Genomic DNA, 22,739 nt, shown 5'->3' with positions numbered 1-22,739 from the left:
TGGATGAGGGCTCTTGGAACAATTCCTGTTCTGGTAAGTCACAGGAAACAAGTGAACACACAGGAAATCTGGTTCCTGAAGGATTTAGGAGGAAGAATGGCTAAGAATTCTCAAGGGAAACTGCTAGTCTAATCTATCAGGGAGTTCAGACCAGGCACCAATAGATATATCCTGAAATAAATGAACAACTGATCAGAAAAATAAGTAACTTAAGTCAACTTTATTTTCAAAGTCCTGTGACATATAAAAAAAGACAATGGCAAAATCCAGAGACAGCACACACCATATCCCTGAGAGGCAGAGTACTCCAGGGACAAAAGAGAAGAGGGATGGATGGAGACTCAACATTTTCTAGCTTCAAGAAGTCAGAGAGCGTAACTGGTCAGCGAGACCATCTTAGTAACTGGTTACAGATTCTTTATGAAGGTGTTTACCTGAGAAGAAAAAAAACCCAAAAAGTTAAATTTCACATTTTCATCAGACTATTCAATGTTCCACCCACAATGTCTATATATCCATTCCAATGAATTCTTTGTGAGGAAGGAGAGGGAAAGCAGGCCTGGAGAAGAAATGTGAGCTGTCTAGAGTCATACAGCACCAGTGGCAAAGCTGGGAATAGAATCCAGAAGTCTCATTTCCCTAGTTTTATAATACCTTAGAGGAGCAAGTCAGCTGGCAAGCACATGTTACAAGTCAATTATTCAGCAATTATTATTATCCCAACATGCTTTAAAGAATAGAGATTATATGTAAGTTAAACAAGATCCAATAGGCTTTGTAGTGTGAAATGCAACTGGAGATACAAAGTGCAAAACCCAATATAGTAAACTTTAGAAGCAGAGACCAAGAAGGATGAAAGCACAAAAGAGAAAGAGAAAAACAACAACAAACAAAGGAGTTCAACTCCTTCTTACTTACTTTTCTCATGAGTTCTTCTTGTTTGGCTAGGTCTTTAGAAAAATCATCACTGACATCCAACACCAGCACTGGAATATTCATCAGAGTCTCAAAGTGGAGTCTATAAGAAGCATAAACATTTGGTGGACAGGAAAAAAGAAAGAAACCAGAGCCAAGTTTCACACACTCACTAAATATAATAACTGATAGAACAGATCTCAATGAAACTGCCTGTAAACAGCATTAAAAAATAAGGGAAAGAGAGCATGGCTCAAATGGTACAGTACTTGCTTAGAAAGTCTGAGGTCACAAAGTCAAATCTATTATCACTGCACACAGAAAAATTCACTGAGTTTTTAGAAAGAGAGATGTGGTTCAAGTGGTAAAACACTGTTCTTGAGTGGAAAAGGTAAGCTAGAATGCCAGGCCTTGAATTCAAGCACCAATACTGACACCAAAAGCAAACAAACAAAATAAATTTAAATTTAGCTGGGGCCAGTGGCTCATACCTGTAATCCTAGCTACTCAGGAGTCTGAATACCATGGTTCAAAGCCAGCCAGAGAAGACAATCCAAGATATTCTTACCTCCAATTAATCAGCAAAAAGCCAGAAATGGAGGTGTCGCTCAAGTGGGATAGCACCAGACATAAGCAAAAAAAGCCAAGGGAGAGCACAAAGCCCTATGTTTAAATCCCAGTATCAGTACAAAAAACAAAACAACAAAATAACTGAAGCAAAATGGGATTGAAGTGTGGCTTAAGTGGTAGCATGCTTGCTTGTAAACACAGGCCCTCAGTACAAACCCTAGGATGACAGATATAGATATATGTATGTATGTGTATGTATGTATGCATGTGTGCATGTGTGTATATTAACATACACAATCAATAAATCAAAATGATTGAAGAGAGAAAAACCAATTTCTCCTTAGTTTTAAGACTAATACTGAAAGCCAGACCTCCAACCATTTTATGCAGACAACATAGTAAGCTTGAAGGGAAGGTAGCCAGCCAGTAACTTGGAATGTCAACTTAGCGAAATTGACCTTTTCCTAAAAACGAAGCATCAATCCAATATTCTATCTGGGGGAAATGTAAAAAACAAAGAGTTTAAGAGTATGAGGGTAAGCCGGGGGCCAGGGCTCATGCCTGTAATCCTAACTACTCAGGAGACTAGATCTGAGGATCACAGTTCAAAGCCAGCCCAGGGAGGAAAGTCCAGTGAGACTCTAGCTGTAGCTCAAGTGGTAGAGCTCTCACCTTGAGCTGAAGAGCTCAGGAACAGCACCCAGGCCCAGAGTTCAAGCCCCACAACCACCACCACCAACAAAAAAGAGCATAAGCGAGGGTATAAGGATATAAGCAAGTTCATGAAGGCACCAGGGAAATACAATCTAATAAAAACTCTCTTGAAACATAGAATTAGAATTGCAACCCCTTTATACAACATTTTGTTGTTGTTGTTGTTGGTAGTGGGGCTTAAACTCTGGGCCTGAGCGCTATCCCTCAGCTTTTTTTTTTTTTTTTTTTTGGTCGGTCGTGGGGCTTGGGTGCTGTCCCTCAGCTCTTCAGCTCAAGGCGAGCGCTCTACCACTTGAGCTACAGCACCACTTCCGGTTTTCTGGTGGTTTATTGGAGATAGGAGTCTCACGGTCTCTCCTGCCTGAGCTGGTTCAGATCTCAGCCTCCTGAGTAGCTAGGATTATAGGTGTGAGCCACCAGCGCCTGGCTTTATCCCTCAGCTCTTTACCTCAAGGCTAGTGCTCTACCACTTGAGCCATAGCTCACCAGTTTTCTGGTGGTTTATTGGAGGTAAGAGTCTCATGGAATTTCCTGCCCTGGCTTTGAAACTCCCAAGATCCTCAGATCTCAGCCCCGAGTCTAGGAGTATAGGCATGAGCCACTGGTGCCCAATTTTGTTTTGTTTTGTTTTAGGGCCTAGGTGCAGTCCCTGAGCTTTTTTGCTCATTGTTAGCACTCTACAGCTTGAGCTACAGCTCCACTTTTAGCATTTTGGTGATTAATTGGAGAGTCTCATGGACTTTTCTGCCCAGGCTGGCTTTGAATCATGATCCTCAGAACTCAGCCTCCTGAGTAGCTAGTATTACAGGCATGAACCACTGGTTCACGTATATTTATATTCAATTCAAACTTTCTGAGTTGGAAAATATACATTTCCAACTTTCTTACAGGGCTGTATGTTAAACTTCTTATTTTGATAAAATGGCTTCAGAAAGCAAGTCTCTGTCTTGCTCTTTTCTCTACTTACTTGGTTTTCTTATAAACAAGCCAGTCTTCGTGTTGACTATGAAGCTGCTCAAGATAGGCCAGTTGAATTCCTTTCTCTTCCTCCCTGGCCCTTTGGTACAGTCTCTCCAAGCAAACCTAAAGGACAAACCACAGGCCCCATTCAGTCAGTCTGCTGTTCTGTTACAATGCAGTTTTACTGGGTCCTGAAACCTACATGTCTTCATGTCTAACCTGGCACCATAAGTCATGACCTTGCTTCTATTGCCTTGCTCTCTTATTCAATCTGAAGATTTACACCATTCTCTCCACTTGGTGGGTTAATGGCAAACAATATCCACTCATTTGGCCAAGGCTGGAACCTAGGATTACCCTTCTTTCTTTCAATAATATTAGTAAGTCATAAAACTCTCTTTAATCTCTCTAATTTCTTCTCCTCTCACCTCTGCCCTTGTCAATAGCATTCAGCCTTTTTCTCTCCTACAGGTGAAAGTATATGCAAAGAGCCCAGGCCTTAAAATCAGAAGATATAAGGGTCTAAATCACATACTAGCTATACAACCTTTGTGGGTTTCCACTTTCCTATCCTGTACCGTACCACCCACAGGTTACCGTGAGGATACACTAAAGTAAAGCATATGAAGTTCTTGACAAAAGCTGTTCTCTTTTCAATTGTTCCTTTAACCCAGACTTCCATAATACTGTACAATAAAACAAATTAAAAAATAAAATTATTTTCCTAGCTTGAAATATTTTGCTCTTTTGCTTCATGTAGTTCCTTAGTGGGTATAGCCATAACCACAGGGTTCAAGGAATTATAGGTGACATCTATCTATCTATCTATCTATCTATCTATCTATCTATCTATCTATCTATCTATCTATCTATCTATCTATCTATCCATCCATCCATCCTAGGGGGGGAGGGATAGAGAGAGGAGAGAGAACAAGTGCTTAGATTGACCTTGAATTTGTAATCCTCTTGCCTAAGCCTGCTAAATTCTGGGGTTACAAGTGTGTGCCTCCATGCCTGGCTTGTGAGTTGCTCTGTATTGACTGATTGAACTCTGGGCCTGGGCATGGTCCCTGAGCTTTTGTGCTCAAGGATAGCACTACACCTTTGAGCTACAACTCCATGTCTGGCTTTTTTTGTACTTTTGTAAAGATAGGAGTTTCAGGGACTTTCCTGCCTGGGCTGGCTTCTAACTGTGATCCTCAGATCTCAGCCTCTTGAGTAGCTATGATTATAGGCATGAGGCACTGGCTTGCACTGTATGTATGAAATGCTAAGTCATATGAAATATCTCTTTCATATGCTATCAAGCACTCATTTTGGAGTAGAATGAAACACCTGCATATGTAAGAAATGAAACAAATGTGTATGTGTGTGTAAAATTTGTGTGTATATGCTGGTACTAGGGCTTGAACTCAGGGCCTTATACTCTCCTTTGCCTTTTGAACTCAAGGCTGATGCTCTATCACTTGAGTCACACCTTCAGTTTGAGCTTTTTTGCTGGTTAATTGGAGATAAGAGTCTCAAGAATTTATCTTAGCCTACTGAGTAACTAAGATTATAAGTATCAACAACACTGGTATCCAGCGTGTGTGTGTGTGTGTGTGTGTGTGTGTGTGTGTGTGTGTGTGTGTGTGTGTGTGTTTAAAAGGGAGGCTTAACATTGATTTCTTTCTCTCTCCCTTCTGGAATTCTATCCTATTCATATGTAGAAAGTCTGAAGTAGTGCACTGGCTCAGAATATAGTGTCTCCTTCTTTACCTGTTACACAAAGCCACTCATCCTACTTGTCCTCAACTTCCTTATTCCTCTGCTGGTCTTGCTGCTTCAGTAAGATTTGGCCTCCTTCCTGTAGGACAGGCCAAGCTACTTGACACCTCAAAACCTTTGCTCCAAATGTTTGTTTTGCCTTAATTGCCCTTGTTCTTCTCTCTGTTCAGCAAAACATTATTCAATGTCATCTGTAATGAAAGCATTGATGAATTAACCTATTGCTTTAAAATTTTCCTCTTTCAAATACCTAAAAAGGTGAACTTTATCCCCACATGTGGTACACAATATTCTCAAAGACTTGGCATCTTTGCTGTCTTCCTTTGTTCTCTAAGGAATTAAAAATATGTAAACTGACTTGCGTTAGGCCCTTATATCCAACTCTCCAAACTGATTAGTAGACACAGTTTTCAAAGATCACCACTTGCAGTCCTTACCTCTGCTCATCAGTCTTTCCTCTCCTCAATTAATAACTCCTGTTTCTAATACTTAGCTATTGTAAACAATGAGACTGTATACAGAGGCACAATGATTGATAGGCCAAAAAGTATGAGCACTTGCTTCAATATACTGCCAAACTGTCTCCATATAAGTTAACCCATTTAGGTTGGGCACAGTGGCTCACACTTGTTAATCCCAGCTACTTTTTTTTTTTTTTTTTTTGTCGGTCGTGGGACTTGAACTCTGGGCCTGGGCGCTGTCCCTCAGCTCTTCAGCTCAAGGCGAGCGCTCTACCACTCGAGCTACAGCGCCACTTCCGTTTTTTCTGGTGGTTTATTGGAGATAGGAGTCTCACAGTCTCTCCTGCCCGGGCTGGCTTTGAACCGCGATCCTCAGATCTCAGCCTCCTGAGTAGCTAGGATTACAGGCGTGAGCCACCAGCGCCCGGCCCAGCTACTTTTTAAATTGGGAATAATGCAAGTTCAAGAACAGTCTATGCAAAAGTAGCAGTGATATTCTTTCTTAAAGATAAAATTTAAAAAATGAACTGGAGCTAGGTACCAGTGGCTCGCACCTGTAATCCTAGCTATTCAAAAGGATGAGAGCTGAGAACGGAAGTTCAAAGCCAGCCCAGGCAGTAAAGTCAGTAAGACTCTTTATCTTTAGTTAAAAAAAGTCAGAAGTGGAATGTGACTCAAGTGGCAGAGTACTAGATGAGTAAAACTTAGCAACAGTATTCAGGCCCTGAATTCAAGTCTCAGGACTAGTACACACACACACACACACACACACACACACACGCACGCACGCACGCACGCACACACTAAAATGGTGAGTATTTAATTTCTATTTCACACACACACACACACACACACACACACACACACACACACGCATACACTAAAGTGGGGAGTATTTAATTTCTATTTCTTCCTGTGTAGGGAACAAAAAATATTTCTCTCCCTTTATTATTCTAGTACCAGAGTTTGAACTCAAGGCTTTGCACATGCTCAGCTCATGCTTGGCTGGCTTATCATGCTGCTAGCCAGGCTTTATGGTAGTTAATAGGAGATAAGAGTCTCATCGATTTTTCTGCCTGGGCTGGCTTCAAACCACTATTCTCCAGGTCTCAACTTCCTAAGTAGATAGAATTATAGGCATTAGTCATTTACACATGACTTCACTTTTCCCCCTATTTCCCCCTACTTTATCTTGTTCTACTAAATTAAATCACTGTTAAAAGAGTGAAAGGGCTTGGGGCTCAAGTGGCAGAACACTTGCTTAAAATACACAAGGCCCTGGATTTCAATCTCCCAACCTAGTACTAAAAACAAAAAAAGAAGCTAACCCATTTATATTCCCACCAGCAAGTAGCTTTAGGATTGCTAGATATAGCAAAGCTATATAATTTTCCTCTCTGAGATAAAAGAAAATTGTCTGAATATATTTAAAAATAATATAGCCATGTTTCCAAGTATACTCAGGACAGAAAAATTCTTTTTACAAAAGCTATTTATAATTATTCACTCACTGCTTTTAGATACGCATCTATTAAAATAGACTTAACATTTCCCTTTTTAAAAAGCCGATTAATTTGCTTAACAGAGCAATCCCTTTTCCTGTATGGTCTAGATAAAACTCATATTTTGAGCATCTGGTATAATTCTTGCTTTACTGATACAGTTTAACAAGTTCTTAAAAAAAAAAAAAAGAACCTTTGAAATAGAGCTTTAGGTTGGGCACATTTCATCTTGGTCCTCACAGAGAAGACACACCTGACTGTGAAGACAGTATAGGTGCACAAATATCATGGGATGGATGCTTTCACCAAACTTCTTCCTTACCCAGGAAGGAAAGCCATGTTGACTGCTTGAAAGGATACAGGAACTGGATTGTGACTGCTGGTAAGTCTGCTTACCAGGCTTCCCAAGTCCCAAACTCAGGTGACAGTTTCCCCATGCACTCACCACACACTGTTTGCATGCTCCTGAGGCCCACTGGCCAGCTGCACTCTTTTCTTACTGACTGTAAGTAGCTGCAGGAACAATGACGCCCAGCCATTTCTCTTTTGATTCCCCCATACTCCCAAGCACGGTTTTTAGAATTCAAGGAAGATCAGCTGGAAGGAGCCAAAGGCCCTATTGAGGTTCACCTCATATGCTTTCCTCAGGGCTCAGTGCTACAGTATTGCACACTAGCATGGGCTTTTATTTAGAGATACTAAAACTTTTATTTTGCTCTTTCTTTGAGTCTTACAGCAGAGGTCAGAGTGACTTTAGGACAGAGGCATACTTGGGTCCCTGGGCCTAATGCCATCAAAACAGTTCTACCCAATCTCTAAACACACAAGTTATTTTCTTTTCTGTCATTAAGGTACAAGAATTCTTCAGCTCCTCTCATTTTACATTGGTTGAAATAGTTTAAGTAGTCTCCCCAGAAAGACTTAATAGAACACCCAACAACAATAATCACTATCATAACATCATCATCATCATCATCATCATCCTGCCCCTCCTCACAGGTCAATCAGAATCAATACAGAAGAAAAATGAAGGAGAAACTGCTTGTCCTTATAAGTCCCAGTATCTGAGTCCTACCTCTATTCCCCAGAAACAAGAGCCTATGAACTAGCCAACTGGGTCATAATACCAAAATAGGGCTAAATACCACTGCTCTCTGCGCTCTAACATCTCCACCCAGAAAAATCAAAGGCTTGCAGAATGCCATCTCCTAGGTTTCATTTGGCCCTAAAATCTAAAGTTTTTGTTCAGCGTTACCTGGGGAGAAGCCTGGAGATAGATGAAGCCATGTATTGAAAGTCGGCTGGCAAACTCCCGCAGGAGGAAAGTATGCCAATCCTGATAGATATGCCATTCGATGTCACTGAGGGAACCATTCTCAAAAAGATTCTTTGCAAAGATATACCTAGTTGGAAATGTAAGTGGGAGATGGGAGATGGGGGAAGGGAAATAATAGGAATGAAAGACAGAGAAAGAAGCAAAAAAAAAAGTCAATAACCAACGTCTATCTAAACCACTTTCTAGATCATCATCAATCCTTAGGAAATCTCAATTCTAAACCCACAGCTCCCTCCCTGCACAAGTATGCAATGGGAAATAGTACCTAGACATAGAAACTAAAACTACAATTGTCCAGATGAGTAATTATTCAATATAAGAAAAGGAACACTAGAAGAGGAATTCATTGGTCCCTGACAATTTGCCCCATTAGAAACCAGTCAGCAAAGGGTGTGTGTAAACTTGCACCCTGGATATTTCCCTATTTTTATATCAAGGCATCAAACAAAAATCATATGAATGCAGGATAAAGCCAATGTCACATTTAAGGACTAAAGTTTCTGAATCTTCAACTAGAACTATTCTTTAGTTAAAAAATGGAGAAAACTGTTTTTATGTTGTGTCATCTTTATGGAGCAGGAAATCCATTTCCTACTACTTACCAAGAGAGCAGACTTCTCCTGTAAAATATTCTTGCTGGCTTACTTCCTCTGCTGCTGAACTTTTAAGTCAGATAAAAGGAGACTAAAGCTGAAAATCAAACTAGCTTCCCTCCTTTCTTACTTCCACAACAAAAGGAGTATCTAGTAAATTAGGAAATTGGAGCTAAATAGAAACCATAGCTTTAGAAGGGTCAATTCTGCTTTCACCCATCAGTCACCTTAATACAAAACACAATTTACATCTTCAAAAACGAGTTTGTTTCTTAGGCAACGGTCAGTAACTTTCCAGTTCTGGGAAAATGAAATTCAGGATCTCTATGTATGAATGGCTCAGGGAAAAACTAACTGCAAAGCTATGAATGTTGCCCTTATGAGAGTAGGTTTCAGAGCATGTGTACCAGTATTGGAGTTGGGCACTGTCCCTTAGCTTTTTTGCTCCAGGTTGGCAGTCTACTACTTGAAAAACAGCTCTACTTCCAGCTTCTGGTGGCTAAATGGAGATAAGAATCTCACAGATTTTGCTGCCTGGGCTGGGTTCAAACTGTGACCCTCAGATCTCAGCATTCTGGGTAGCTAGGATTATAGGTATAAGCCACTGGCACCTGGCTTCTTGTTTGATTCTAGCTGTAGAAGTCCCTAGCCATGCCACCTTAGAAGTCATCTAAGTTCTCTCAGCCTACTGTTGTGATGACTGCATACTGTGCTTAGAATGGCTGGCACAGAGTATTAAACAAATCTCAGTATTATAACTGCTTTATGTTAAGATATGAAGAAGCTAATTTGGAAACTTCAAAAGTAACCTTTCCTAGTCTGAAATGGTTTAGATGAAGGCCTAAGAAAAAGGTGACTTTTTGTAATTCATGTTCTAAAAAATGTTGTCAGTGTCTCCACAGATAATTAGAAGATGCAATTTAGATCTTTTCTGTTTTTGAGGCAGTGTCTGTTTTTGAGACAGTCCAGGCCAGCCTCAAACTCACAATCCTCCTGCCTTAGCTTCCCAAGTGCTGAGATTACATGTACCACCAGGATTGAAATTATAATTTTTTTTTTTGGGTCCAGTCGTGGGGCCTGAACTCTGGGCCTGGGAGATGTCCCTCAGCTCTTCAGCTCAAGGCTAGCGCTCTACCACTTGAGCCACAGCGCCACTTCCGGCTTTTTTCTTTTTGCTTATGTGGTGCTGAGGAATCGAACCCAGGGCCTCAGGCATTCAAGGCAAGCGCTCTACCACTGAGCCACCTTCCCAGCCCCTGAAATGATGATTTTTTAAAGAAAAACAAGTCTTACAAAAGGGGCCCTACTCTCCTGAGGATGAGTTCTTCTTTCTCCAAAGCTAGTGATGACAAATGAAAGCAGGTAGAAGTGCAAGGCAGCTGAGCATGGTGGCACACATCTATGATCCAAGTGTTCAGGAAGCTGAGGTAGGAAGATTGTGCATTCAACTAGCCTGGGTTACATAGAGACTGTTTCCCCATCCAAAAAAAAAAAAAAGAGTGAAGTGTTAAATACTTAAAGTGAGGGCAAACATGTAGACTAAATGAAGAGGCTTTGGAGAGGAATAGACTATAAGGAACATTTGGGTGCTTTGTTCTAAAATCACATGCTGGTATGTCTTTTAATTCAATCAGAAAAGACTTAGATTTCTTCCTCCTCATAATTTACTCTCCCCAATAAACTCTGTTTTTCCTTTGGAGCATACATTACACATATATGAGCATATATTCTGAGAACAAATTCAGTATCTGTTGGATGAGTATCCTTAGAGAGTCAAGGACTCAATCGGCCTCCTCTGTGTTGAAATGGAGACTCTTGAACTCTTTTTGCCTGGGCTGGACTTTAACTGTATTCCTTTGATCCCTGCCTCTAAGTACTTAGGATTATAGGGTTGAGCCACCTTGTCCTATATTCATCTAGAGGTATGACTCAAGCGATAGAGTGCTAACCAGTGAGCAAAAACCTGAGGCCCTGAGTGCAAGTCCTAAACCTGGAAAAAGAATAGAAAAAACATTTTTTTCAAAGTACAATTTTCTTTTAGGGGCAGTACTAGAGTGTAAATTCTGGGCATAGCACTTGAGTTACATTGCCAGTACTGCTTTTTTTCCTTTTTTAAATTTTTTTATTGTGATTAAGTGATTACATACATTTCACAAATTTCATAGTATTGTGAGATATTGATATTTAAAGTCACAAACACATTCTAACCTTCATGAGGCAAACTGTCATTATCGTAGTTTATAAAGTTTGTGAATTCTATGAGCTTTGACAATACAGCTATTTCTTCCACATCGGGTGATACATTTCTTTCCTTCTGCTTAGTGTCAGCTGTTCCCTCTATCCCTCTCATTCCCTCCCTCCCATCGCTGCCCTGGAGTTGCTTAGTTTTTCATCAATGTCCAATGCAGCTGATGGGTCCCTCTGTTGTATGTTTTCCCCTGTTTCCTTGTTTCTGTGTCTTCCTCCTAGTTTCCCTCAGATGTGTGTATATATACCATATATGTGGTCAGCAGCATGGGGTCATTTAGTGATGATACGACAAGATGAGTGGAGGTCCTTTGTTTCTTGAGTCCTGTTTACTTTGTTGTATCTCCTTACATTTTGTATTTAACATTTACATATCAGGGAGACCATGTGACATTTGTCTCTTTGCTCTTGGTTTACCTCACTCAAAATGATTTTTTCTAGTTCTATACATTTCCCTGCAAATGCCATTATTTTGTCCTTTCTAATGGCTGAATAATGTTCCATTGTATATAAGTACCACAAGTTTTGGATCCATTCATCTCTTCCTATCCAAGAACATGGAACTTCTTTCCATTTCCTGGTGTCTTCTCTGATTTCTTTAAGTTTTTATAGTTTTCATTAAATAGTTCATTTATATCTTTGGTTAGGTTAATTCCTAAATTTTTTTTTTTGAGGTTATTGTGAATGGGTTTGTTTCCTTGATTTCCCTTTCTGCTTGTATGTTGTCGGTATACAGAAAGGCAACTGATTTTTGTGGGTTAATTTTGTATCTTGCTACTTTGCTGAAATGGTTTATAAGTTCTAAGAGTTTAGGAGTGGTGTTTTTGGGATCACTGAGGTATATTAATATGCCATCTGCAAAAAGGGATAGTTTAACTTCTTCCTTCCCTACGCGGATACCTTCAATGTCTTTTTCTTGCCCTATTGCTCTGGCTAAAGACTCCAGAACCATATTGAAGAGGAATGGAAAGAGTGGGCATCCTTGCCTTGTTCCTAATTTTAGGACAATTGGTTGCAGTTTTTCCCCATTAAGTATAATATTGGCTATTGGTCTGTTGTATATGGCTTTTATTGTTTTAAGGAATATTCCTTCTATTCCTATTTTCTTCAGAGCTTTTAACATGAATGAATGTTTCATTTTATCAAAAGCTTTTTCCACGTCAATGGAGATTATCATGTGGTTCTTGACCTTGGATCTGTTGATGTGATGGACTAATTTATTGATTTATGTATGTTAAACCATCGCTGCATCTCTGGGATGAAGCCTACTTGATTGTAATGTATGATTTTTTTGATATGCTTCTGGATTCTGTTGGCTAAAATTTTATTGAGGAGCTTTGCATCAGTGTTCATCAAGGAGATTGGTCTGTAGTTCTTAGTTTTGGTTGGATCTTTGCCTGGTTTGGGGATGAGCGTGATATTGGCTTCATACAATGAGTTTGGGATAGTTTCCTCTGTTTCTATTTTTTGGAAGAGTTTGAGGAGTATGGGTATTAATTCCTCTTTAAAGGTCTTATAGAATTCTGTAGTGAGTCCATCTGATCTCGGGCTTTTCCTTGTTGGAAGACTTCTGATTGCTTCTTCTCATTGTAAGATATTGGCTTATTTAATTGATTTAATTCCTTTTGTTCCAATTTGGGCAATTTGTATTTCTCTAAAAACTCATCCATTTCTGCTAGCTTTTTCTTCCTTAATAAGCAGATTCTGGAAATAATTCTTTATAATTGTTTGGATGTCTTGGGTATTTGTTGTAATTTTTCCCATGGCATCCCTGATCTTATTGATTTGGCTTTCCTCTCTTCTTTTTGTTAGTTAATCTTGCCAGAGGTCCATCAATTTTATTGATCCCTCCCCCAAAAAACAGCTTTTTGTTTCATTAATTTTATTTATAGTTTTCTTAGTCTCTATCTTGTTAATTTCAGCTCTTATTTTGGTTATCTTGTTATGTCTAGTAACTTTAGGTTTGATTTTTTCATGCTTTTCTAGCAGTTTTAGTTGCAACATAAGATTATTTACTTAGTCTGCTTTATTTCTTTGATGTGTGCACTGAGAGCAATACATTTGCCCCTCAGGACTGCTTTTGTCATATCCCACAGGTTTCTTTTGTGATGTATATTCATTTTCATTGAATTGTAGGAACTTTTAAATTTCTTCTTTAATTTCTCCTGTCACCTAGGTGTTGCTCAGAAGTGTGCTGTCCAATTTCCATGTATTTGAGTAATTTCTACGGTATGCTTTGTTATTGAGAACTAGCTGATTCCATTGTGGTCAGATAGAGTACAGGGGATTATCTCAATCCTCTTGTATTTGCTTAAATTCCTTGTATGAACTATAATATGGTTTATTTTGGAGAAAGTTCCATGGGCTGCTGAGAAGAATGTGTACTGGGTTGTTGTAGGGTGGAAAAGTTGGTAGATGTCAATTAACTCTGCTAGAGATATGGCATCATTTAATTTGGAGGCTTCTTTGCCAGTCCTCTGGTTGGTAGACCTGTCCTTTGGTGAAAGTGGAGTATTAAAGTCTCCTAGTATTTTTTTTATTGTATTTGAACTTAATTTATTCTTAATTTATTGGGTGCACCAATGTTTGGGGAGTGTAAGTTGATAATAGTAATATCTTCTTCTTGGATTATTCCCTGTATTAATATGTAGTGTCCTTTTTTGTCTTTTTGTATTGATCTTAATGAAAAGTTTATTTTGTCAGATATCAGTATAGCAACTCCTGACTTCTTGTTGTTTTGTTTTTGCCAGTCCTGGGGCTTGAACCCAGGGCTGGGCACTGTCCCTGAGCTTCTTTTGCTCAGGGCTAGCACTCTGTCATTTGAGCCACAGCACCACTTCTGGCTTTTTTTGCTTATGTGCTATGGAATCAAACCCAGGGCTTCATGCATGCTGGGCAAGCACTCTACCACTAAGCTACATACTCAGCCCATCTTCTGATTTCTTGATGGGAGCATTTGCATGGTAGGTTTCCTCCATCCCTTCCCTCAGTTTGTTTTTATTATCTTTGGTTGTGAGATGGGTCTTCGGAAGGCAACAAATGGATGGGTCTTGTTTTCTGAAACAATCTACAGTTCTTTTTCTTTTGATGGATGAATTGAGCCCATTAATATTTATGGCTATTATAGAGAGATGCATTGTATTTCTTGTCATTTTCCTTTCCTACATTTTTCTTCTTTCCTTTCCTCCTGTGCTTACTAAGTTGGACTTTAGTGATATCTGTCTGATGTGGATCCCTGATCTTGATTTGTTTTTTTCAGATTGTATTTCCCCTCTCAATATTCTCTGAAGTGCTGGCTTATTGTTTATGAATTAATTCATTTAGTTTTTCTTTACTATTAAAAATTTTAGTTTCTCCATCGAATGTGAATGCTAGCTTTGCTGGGTATACCAGTCTGGGTTGAGTCATTGGTTCTCAGGGCTTGGGTGGTATTTTCCCAGGCTTTCCTTACATTCAATGTCTGTGTGGAGAGATCTGCAGTGATTCTGAGCTTTTCCCCATTATAATATAGCTTCTTCTTTGTTTATGTTGCATGCAAAATTGTTTTTTATTATTCAGATCTATCATTTTTACTATAATGAGCCTAGAAGTGTTCCTCCTGGGATCCTGCTTGTTAGGTGTTCTGTTATGTCAGTAAGACTTTCTCTTTTAAGATTGGGGAAATTTTCGGTGATAATCTTATTGAATAGGTGTGGCATTCCTTTATTCTGGTATTCCTCACTTTCATCTACCCCAATTAGACAAAGGTTAAATTTCTTGGCATTGTCTGCTTCTTCTTGGACTTCCCTTTGGCATATCTGTGAACTTTTTTTTCCAGTTGCTGCATTTCGTCTTCTGTACCTGATATTCTAATTTCTATTTTATTCACTATGTTAACGATGGCTTCCATTGTGGTTTGTATGGAGGAAATTGAACCATTTATGACTTCTATGTTGGTTCTCAGAGTGTTAATCTCATCTCTGAGCAAGGTGTGTACTGCATCTATTTTTTAATGAATCTCCTGTTTGAAATCTTGTATCTCTTTTGATAATTCATTATTTTTTTCTTTTAATTTCTGATCTATCTCTTACTTTAATTCTTGAGTTATTGCCTCTAACATCTCTTGGATGTAGCGTTTGTCCTCCATTCTTGTTTTGCTTTCACTGGGGCTCTTCCCTGGGTGGCTGTTGGCCCTTGGGGGTGGCTTGCTAGCCTGGGTATTGATAAATCTTGTAATTTTTCACTGTAATTTTTGCATGGGGATTCAGGGATTATTGGAGACCAATCCCAAACTCTGACTGTTTTGATTAATAGGTGGCTGTCTTTGTTTGGTTCTGGGTTGGTTCCTGGATCAATTGATGAAGATCACTGTTGTCCCTGGATTGGTTGATTCTTTACTGGTTTTGTTTCTGTTGGGGGAAGAGGCCAACCTCCATCTGCTAGTCTGACCCAGGTAGGATTTGCAGCTGTCTCCTGGAGATCAGAGGCAGTTCCCACCTTCAGCCAAGGACTAAGCAGCCTAGACTGCTTGTGCTCCCCTCTAGGGGTGCAAGACTGGGTGGGCTGGGTGTATTCTTCCAGTCCACTATGAGTTCCTGACTATAATCAGGTGCTGGTGGCCTGAGCTGTCCAATTCCTAGCCTGGGATACACAGTTCAGGCTCTGGTGGGATTTGGGCTTCTGGTTCTCCCACCTTGGACACACATGTCTTTTGCTATCACAACACAAGCACAGTTCCTTGCTTTCCCCCCTCTGCTGAGGTGTGTGCTCAACTTCTGACTTTAATCGGACAGGTGGGTTATGTAGCTCAGGCGCCTGATCCTCAGGCCTGGCCCCGGCTGCCAGTCCCCAGCCTGGGACACACTGGTTGGGCTCAGATGGTACCTGTGCTACTGAGTTTCTGGCCCAGGGTACACAGTTCCGATTTCTTCTGCCACTGGCTGCTGTGGCCTGGGCACCCAGGCCACAGAAGCCTGTTCCCGGCTTGAGTTTTCGCACTCCCTCCCAGGAGCACTCTTGGTCAAGCCTGGTGGGCTAGGTATGCTCCACAGGCTGGTGGGGCACTTGCACAGTTCCCAGTTTTAGTGGGACCTGTAGTCCAGGGGGTAGGGGTAGGAGTCCAGGGCAATCTCTGGGGGTTATCGCCAGCACTGATCTCCCTTGGTTGGGGAGGCTATCCCCCGTGGGTACTCACTTATTCTGGAACTGGTTGGGAGCTGTCCAGTGGTGCTGCAGCAGATCGCTGTTTATGTGTGTTGTAGGTTGCTGGTTGCCACCATGCTCTGTTTTCTGTTGAGATGATTGAGGGCTAGGCTGGGTGGTGGTGGTGGCTCCAGGTCTGTGTTCACATGTCTCTGCCTCTGTTTATGCTTTCCAGGTTGGCGCTGTGGGCGTTTTTTGCGCTGGCCTCCTATGGACTGCTGTGGTTCTGGGGGGGCCAGGCAGCTTTGGAGGGATGGCACTGAACCGCTCTGCCAGTGAGGGGTGGGGGAGGGGTTTTCATGCAGGTTCTGAGCTCTGAGGTTTCAGTTTCTGTTTGCACTCTCCAGGTCAGCACCAGCACTTTGGGAGTCTTCTACACTGGTGTTCTGTGAATGGATCCCTGTAGTTCTGGGGTTTTCCCCCATGGCTGTGGGGCCAGGTGGCTTTGGTGGGATGATGTGGGGCTGCTCAGCTGGTGAAGGGTGGGGGAAAGGTCTTTGTGCAGGTTCCAAGCTCTGAGGTGTCTCTGTTTACAATCACTGGGTCTGGCACCAGCACCTTGGGAGTCTTCTGCACTGGTGTTCTGCAGACGAACCACTGTGGTTCTGGGGTCTCGGGCATGCCTGGGCCAGGCCGGGCTATAGTTTGGTAGGGAGTTGCGCTGCCAGCAAGGGGTGGGGGAAGGGTCTTCACCCTTTTCCATTCTCAAATTTTTTTTGGAAGCACTGTGGTTCTGGGGTCTCCGGTATACCTGGTTCAGGCAGGGCCACTGTTTGTCAGGAAGTTGTGTATCTTCGCGTTTTTCTGTTCTGAAATTTTTTTCCTTTTCCCTTTTTTTTCCAACCTCCTGTTTTTCTCTGGGTGTTTGCCTTTGCTACCATTGATCTCTTGGGGAAACGGAGTGTTGGAACTTCAACTCTCTATTTGGTTGCAGAGAGAGCTGTGGTGTTTCTCTACTGTTCCATCACCATCTTGGCCCCCCCTCCACCTTCTTTTTTTTTTTTTAAATAGTCTTACAGACTTTTTTTTTGCCTGAGTTGGCTTTAAATCATGATCCGTTGGATCTCAGCCCCTTGAGTAGCTAGGATTACAAGCTTGGGCCACCAGTGCCTCACATCAAAGTACAATTTCAATAGCTAGAGTAGTGCAGGGTCTGTATAAGAAAATAAAACTGCAGAACTAAGTGTCAGGCTTCTAGTTAGAAGCCTGGTGACTTACCTGTCGCTGTACACAGATCTCTCAAAGATCTGTACTGGCTTCTCAGCCTGTAAAAGTTTCTCAGGGAAAGGCTCCAACTGTATTTTCAGGCGGCTCATAAAGGAATATGTCTGGAATGTGTAGGACCATCGTGCTGGCTCCTGATACATCATGTCCAACAAGTTTCCAAGACGTGGGGTAGTGTCATCCTAGAGGGGATGATAAAAGTAGAGAATTTCCTAGAAGGTGTATTTATTCCACAGTATATACTTTACTCCATGCCCTTAATATTCAATGAAGAAGAATTTTTTTTTATTGTGAAAATACTGTACAGAGGGGTTACAATTACATGGGCAAGATAATGAGTACATTTCTTATCAAGCATTGTAGCCTCCTCCTTTGTTTCTCCTTCCCATCCCATCCTCCCCCCACCCCCTGCTCCCCATAAAGAAGAAATTACATGGCTAGTGGAATGCTTCCAGTGGTAGAGTACTTGCCTAGCAGTAGTATGAGGCACTGAGTTTAATCACTAGCACCATTTTAAAAAATGAAGGAAAAAAGTTTCCTTCTTAAAAAAATACAGGAAAGCGTTGAGTACCAGTGAGAGTAAGGAGGGCTACAAAAGGGAGTGAATGAGGATGAAAACAGTTGATGTGGTTATTCTGCAGTACAAGGTACAGTACAATGAAACCTGCTGAGTTTTAAGAAGGAGGAGTGGACCAGGTGCTGGCAGCTCACACCCATCATCCTAGCTACTCAGCAAACTGAGGCCTGTAGAGTCTCAGTTTAAAGTCAGCCTTGGCAGAAAAGTTCAGTAGATTCCATGGTAAATTAATCAGCAAAATGACAAACAGGAGGTGTGGCTCCAGCAGTAGAGCACTAGTAAGCAAACTGAGGTGAGTAAGCAGACTGATATCACAAAGCCCAGAGGTAAGCCCTGGTACCAACAGACAGACAGACAGACAGACAGACAGACAGACAGACAGACAGACAGACAGACACACACACACACACACACACACACACACACACACACACACACACACACACACACACACACACAGTGGCTCATAATTATAATTCTAATTATTCAGGACTGAGGTTCAGAATCAGACTAGACAGACAAATCTGAGAAACCCTTATTTTTAATTAACTCTAGAAGTGAAGGAATAGCAACGATGGCAATAATAGAAGCACCAAGTGCTTAATATGTGCTAGGCACTGTTCTAAACATTATTATACACTTTAGTTCAATGGCTATCACTTTTTTTTTTTTTTGGTATCAGTCCTGGGGCTTGAATCTGGGCTTGGGCACTATTCCTGAACTTTGTTCTCAAGGCCAATGCTATACCACTTGAGCCACAGTTGTTCTTTCTGCTTTTTGGTGGCTAATTGGAGATAAAGGTCTTGTGGACATTCCTGCTTGGGCTGGCTTTGAACCTCTAGCCTCAGATCTCAGCTTCCTATCTAGGATTACAGGCGTGAGCTACTGGCACTTGGGTAATGAATGTCACATTTTAAAAAGCAAATCAATTTTCTATCATAATGCATACATATATATATACACACACACACATATATATTTATATGCACACACATATGTAACAAAACTCTAGTCAAACAGCACTAACTACTACTTGGCATTCCAAGTAGTAATCTAGAAATGTATGTTCACTATTACAATAGTAGAAGCAATCATAGCCGGGTGCTGGTGGCTCACGCCTATGATCTTGGCTACTCAGGAAGCTGAGATCTGAGGATCACAGTTCAAAGCCAGCCTAGTCAAGAAAGTCTGTGAGACTCTTATCTCTAATAAATGACCAGAAAAATGGAAGTAGCACTGTAGCACAAGTGGTAGAGCATCAGCCATGAGCAAAAAACTTGAGACCCTGAGTTCAAGTCCCAGTATGGGCAAAGAAAAAGGGGGCATGGGATGTGGGACAGAGGGGTGATATTGATTAGGATGAATTGTATACATATGTGGAAATGTCACAATGAACTCTCCCTTGTAAAACTAATGTATGCTAATAAAAAAATACAATCAGATCCTCCAGCTTACTTGAAACCTGAGGAAGAGATTCTCCTGCCTTATTAGACAAAAATTCGACAGAATGAGGTTATATGCCACCTTCAATATAACAGAAGAGATCAGGACAAAACCCATTCATGGACTTGTGGGGTCTGAGGTGCGGTAAGTGAACTATCAATGACCATCTAAACTTCTACTTTGATCCAATGACTCATGCCTGTAATCCTAGCTACTCAGAAGGCTGAGATTTGAGGATCTTCTTTCAAAGCCAGACTGGTCATAAGAGTCTGTGAAGATGCTTATCTCTAAATAACCAGCAAAAAAGCCAGAAGTAAGGGGGCGCCGGTGGCTAATGCCTATAATCCCAGCTACTCAGGATGTTGAGATCTGAGGATCATGGTTCAAAGCCAGCCCAGGCAGGAAACTCTGTGAGACTCTTATCTCCAATAAACTACAAGAAAACCGGAAGTGGCACTGTGACTCAAGGGGTAGAGCACTCACCTTGCGCTGAAGAGCATAGGGACAGCACCCAGGCCCAACGATCAAGTCCCACGACTGACAAAAAAAAAAAAAAAAAAAAAAAGAGCCAGAAGTGTAGCTGTGGCTCAAGTAGTAGAGTGGTAAAAAGCTAAAGCCCTGAACTTAAGCCCTATTACCAGTACTAAATAAACACACACACACACACAATTCCACTTTGAATAAAATCCTTCCACTGTAACACTATATTGACTTTCTTATTTTTTTTTTTTTTTTTTTGTCGGTCGTGGGGCTTGAACTCTGGGCCTGGGCACTGTCCCTCAGCTCTTCAGCTCAAGGCGAACACTCTACCACTTGAGCTACAGCGCCACTTCCGGTTTTCTGGTGGTTTATTGGAGATAGGAGTCTCACGGTCTCTCCTGCCCGGGCTGGCTTTGAACCGCGATCCTCAGATCTCAGCCTCCTGAGTAGCTAGGATTACAGGCGTGAGCCACCAGCGCCCGGCCGACTTTCTTATTTTTTTTTATTTTTTATTTTTTATTTACACCTCCATTTCCAAGTTTTGATTGTTAATTGGAGATAGTAGTTTCACAGACTCTCTCTGCCTAGGGTGGTTTATAAACAAGACTCTTAGATCTCAGCCTACTGAGTAGCTAGGATTACAGGTGTCTGCCAAGTGTCAAGCCTGGCTTAACTTTCTTTTTATTTTTTTTTGTTGGTCATGGGCGCTGTCCCTATGCTCTTCAGCTCAAGGTGAGTGCTCTACCACTTGAGCCACAGTGCCATTTCCGGTTTTCTAGTAGTTTATTGGAGATAAGAGTCTTGTGGACCTTCCTGCCTGGGCTGGCTTTGAACCTTGATCCTCAAATCTCAGCCTTCTGAGTAGCTAGGATTACAGGTGTAAGCCACCGGTGCCCAGCCTTTCTTTTGAGACTCCATCTATAGCTATTTCTTTCTGAAACTTTAAGGCAATTTTTTTAAAGCAATTGCTTATTTCAAAGTCCACTTAACCGACAAATAAAACCAATAGAATTATATAACCTTTCATAGAAGGGTTATACTTTCTAAAACAAACAACCAAGATCCTCTTTCATTCCAGAGACTTTATGGAATGCACAAGAAAAAGGATGACTAGCATATAAAGAGTCAGTCAGTTAGGCAGAAAGTATTGTGGAGAGAATCTCAGGAAGCTTTGGGAAAGTGGCATTAAGCTAGGAAGTAAATGGTTTATAGAATGTTCACAGATGGAAATTAGTAATTAGGAAGAAAGCACTTCAAGTGTAGACAAAGATAGAGGAGAGGAAAAAAGATTAAAGATTAGATGACAATAAGTAGTCCAAACTGGCTAAACAGAACACTTGGATTACAAAGGCCCTTTGAAAGTTTTCAGCAGATGCTGTACCACTGATCTGAAACATGTAACACTTTCCTACATTAGAAGCTACCTTTGCTATTCTGGGGCAGAAGACAGTTTTAAACACCAACCACTCAGAAATTATACCACCCACATAAATTTCCAAAAAAAAAATATCTTGCTCGTTGCAAGTGGCTCATACGTATAATCCTAGTTACTCAGCAGATAAGATCTGAGGATCAAGGTTCAAAACCAGCCCAGGTAGCTTGTTAATCTCCAATTAGCCATTAAGGTGAGTTGTAGAAGTAGAGTTGAGGCTCAAATGTTATGGCACCAGCTGTGAGTGAAAAAAAGCCCTAAGTTCAAGCCCCAGTACTGGCACATACACACAAACATTTCTCTAGAATATATCCCAGCCAAGTAGAAGATGAGTCAAAATAAAGAGTGAAGAAATAGGAAGCAGAGCGTGGTGGTACATGCTATAATTCTATGCAGTATTTGGAAGACTGAGGCAGAAGCATTGCAAATTTGAGTCCAGGCTGGGATATATAGTGAGATCTTATTACAAAAACAAAAACAAAAAGAAATAAGTGAGTCTTTAACTCCCATATCCCGTGTGGGGAGCAGAAAATGTCTCTCTTTTTCTAGATCTTCTTACTTTACCCTTGTTGTATTAAAATAAGTCCTTGCTAAAACATTAAAAAAAAGAAAATGAAAAAAGGACAAACAAGAAATGGATAAATGTGGTAAAGAAAAAAACAGTAGTTAGTAATAAAACTTGGAGTTAAGTATAAAGCATCTATTATTAATGTGACTATGGAACTTAATGTCAATTTAAGAACTATTAGAAGAGAAATGTTCATACTTCAAAAATTCTATAAATTCCAAGTCCACATAACTTCAATATGCCTGAGGATGTAGCCTGGAAAATATGGTAATAAAAAAGTACTGGTTTTTTATTTTTCTTTCAGAGACTCTATCAGATATATTTTAGACAAATATATTTTAATTTAAAGATTATCACTGGTAGAGAAAAATAGTAAACTGTTTAAATGATAAAAGGGAAGAAGTAAAAGAAAAATTTAAATACAACAAAAAGAATAAAAAAGGTGAAAGTATAAAGTGGCAGACAAATTTTAATAAAGGAAAAAAATTCCCTAAGAAAGCCAAACTGTCAGACTGGGCAAAACAATCCTTAACTGGGTGCCAGTAGCTCACTCCTAACTACTTAGGAAGCTGAGATCTGAGGACTGTGGTTTGAAGCCAGCTCAGGCAGGAAAGTCCATGAGACTCTTATCTTCAATAAATCATCAGAAAGCCACAAGTAGAGCTGTGGCTCAAGTGGCAAAGTACTATCTTTCAGCCAAAAAATTCGGGATGGGAGAGAAGGGAGGGAAGGTAGGAGAAAATCAAGGGAGGGGGTAATAATGTTCTAT

General features: G+C 40.7%; 1 protein-coding gene across 3 annotated transcripts in view; it reads right to left on the bottom strand.

Annotated features, from left to right (window-relative positions):
• Window positions 1-201: 201 nt before the first annotated feature.
• The window catches only part of Dguok (deoxyguanosine kinase), a 39,699-nt gene continuing 17,161 nt past the window's right edge, over window positions 202-22,739 (bottom strand). For 2 of the 3 annotated variants that reach the window (XM_042699731.1, XM_042699732.1), the window contains 5 exons: window positions 17,465-17,652; window positions 8,145-8,292; window positions 3,167-3,282; window positions 919-1,018; window positions 202-434 (listed from right to left, as the gene is read on the bottom strand). In XM_042699731.1, the coding sequence (XP_042555665.1) occupies window positions 408-434; window positions 919-1,018; window positions 3,167-3,282; window positions 8,145-8,292; window positions 17,465-17,652 (579 nt within the window). In that variant the 3' untranslated portion in view covers window positions 202-407. The remainder of the gene's footprint in view (window positions 435-918; window positions 1,019-3,166; window positions 3,283-8,144; window positions 8,293-17,464; window positions 17,653-22,739) is intronic. The other variant, XM_042699733.1, reaches the window with a different exon arrangement.

Source organism: Dipodomys spectabilis, unplaced genomic scaffold, assembly GCF_019054845.1.
Source record: "Dipodomys spectabilis isolate Male_0828 unplaced genomic scaffold, ASM1905484v1 ptg000262l, whole genome shotgun sequence".
NCBI lineage: Eukaryota > Metazoa > Chordata > Mammalia > Rodentia > Heteromyidae > Dipodomys > Dipodomys spectabilis.
Note: the sequence above shows the minus strand (reverse complement) of the source record. Positions and strands in the feature narration are given on the sequence as shown.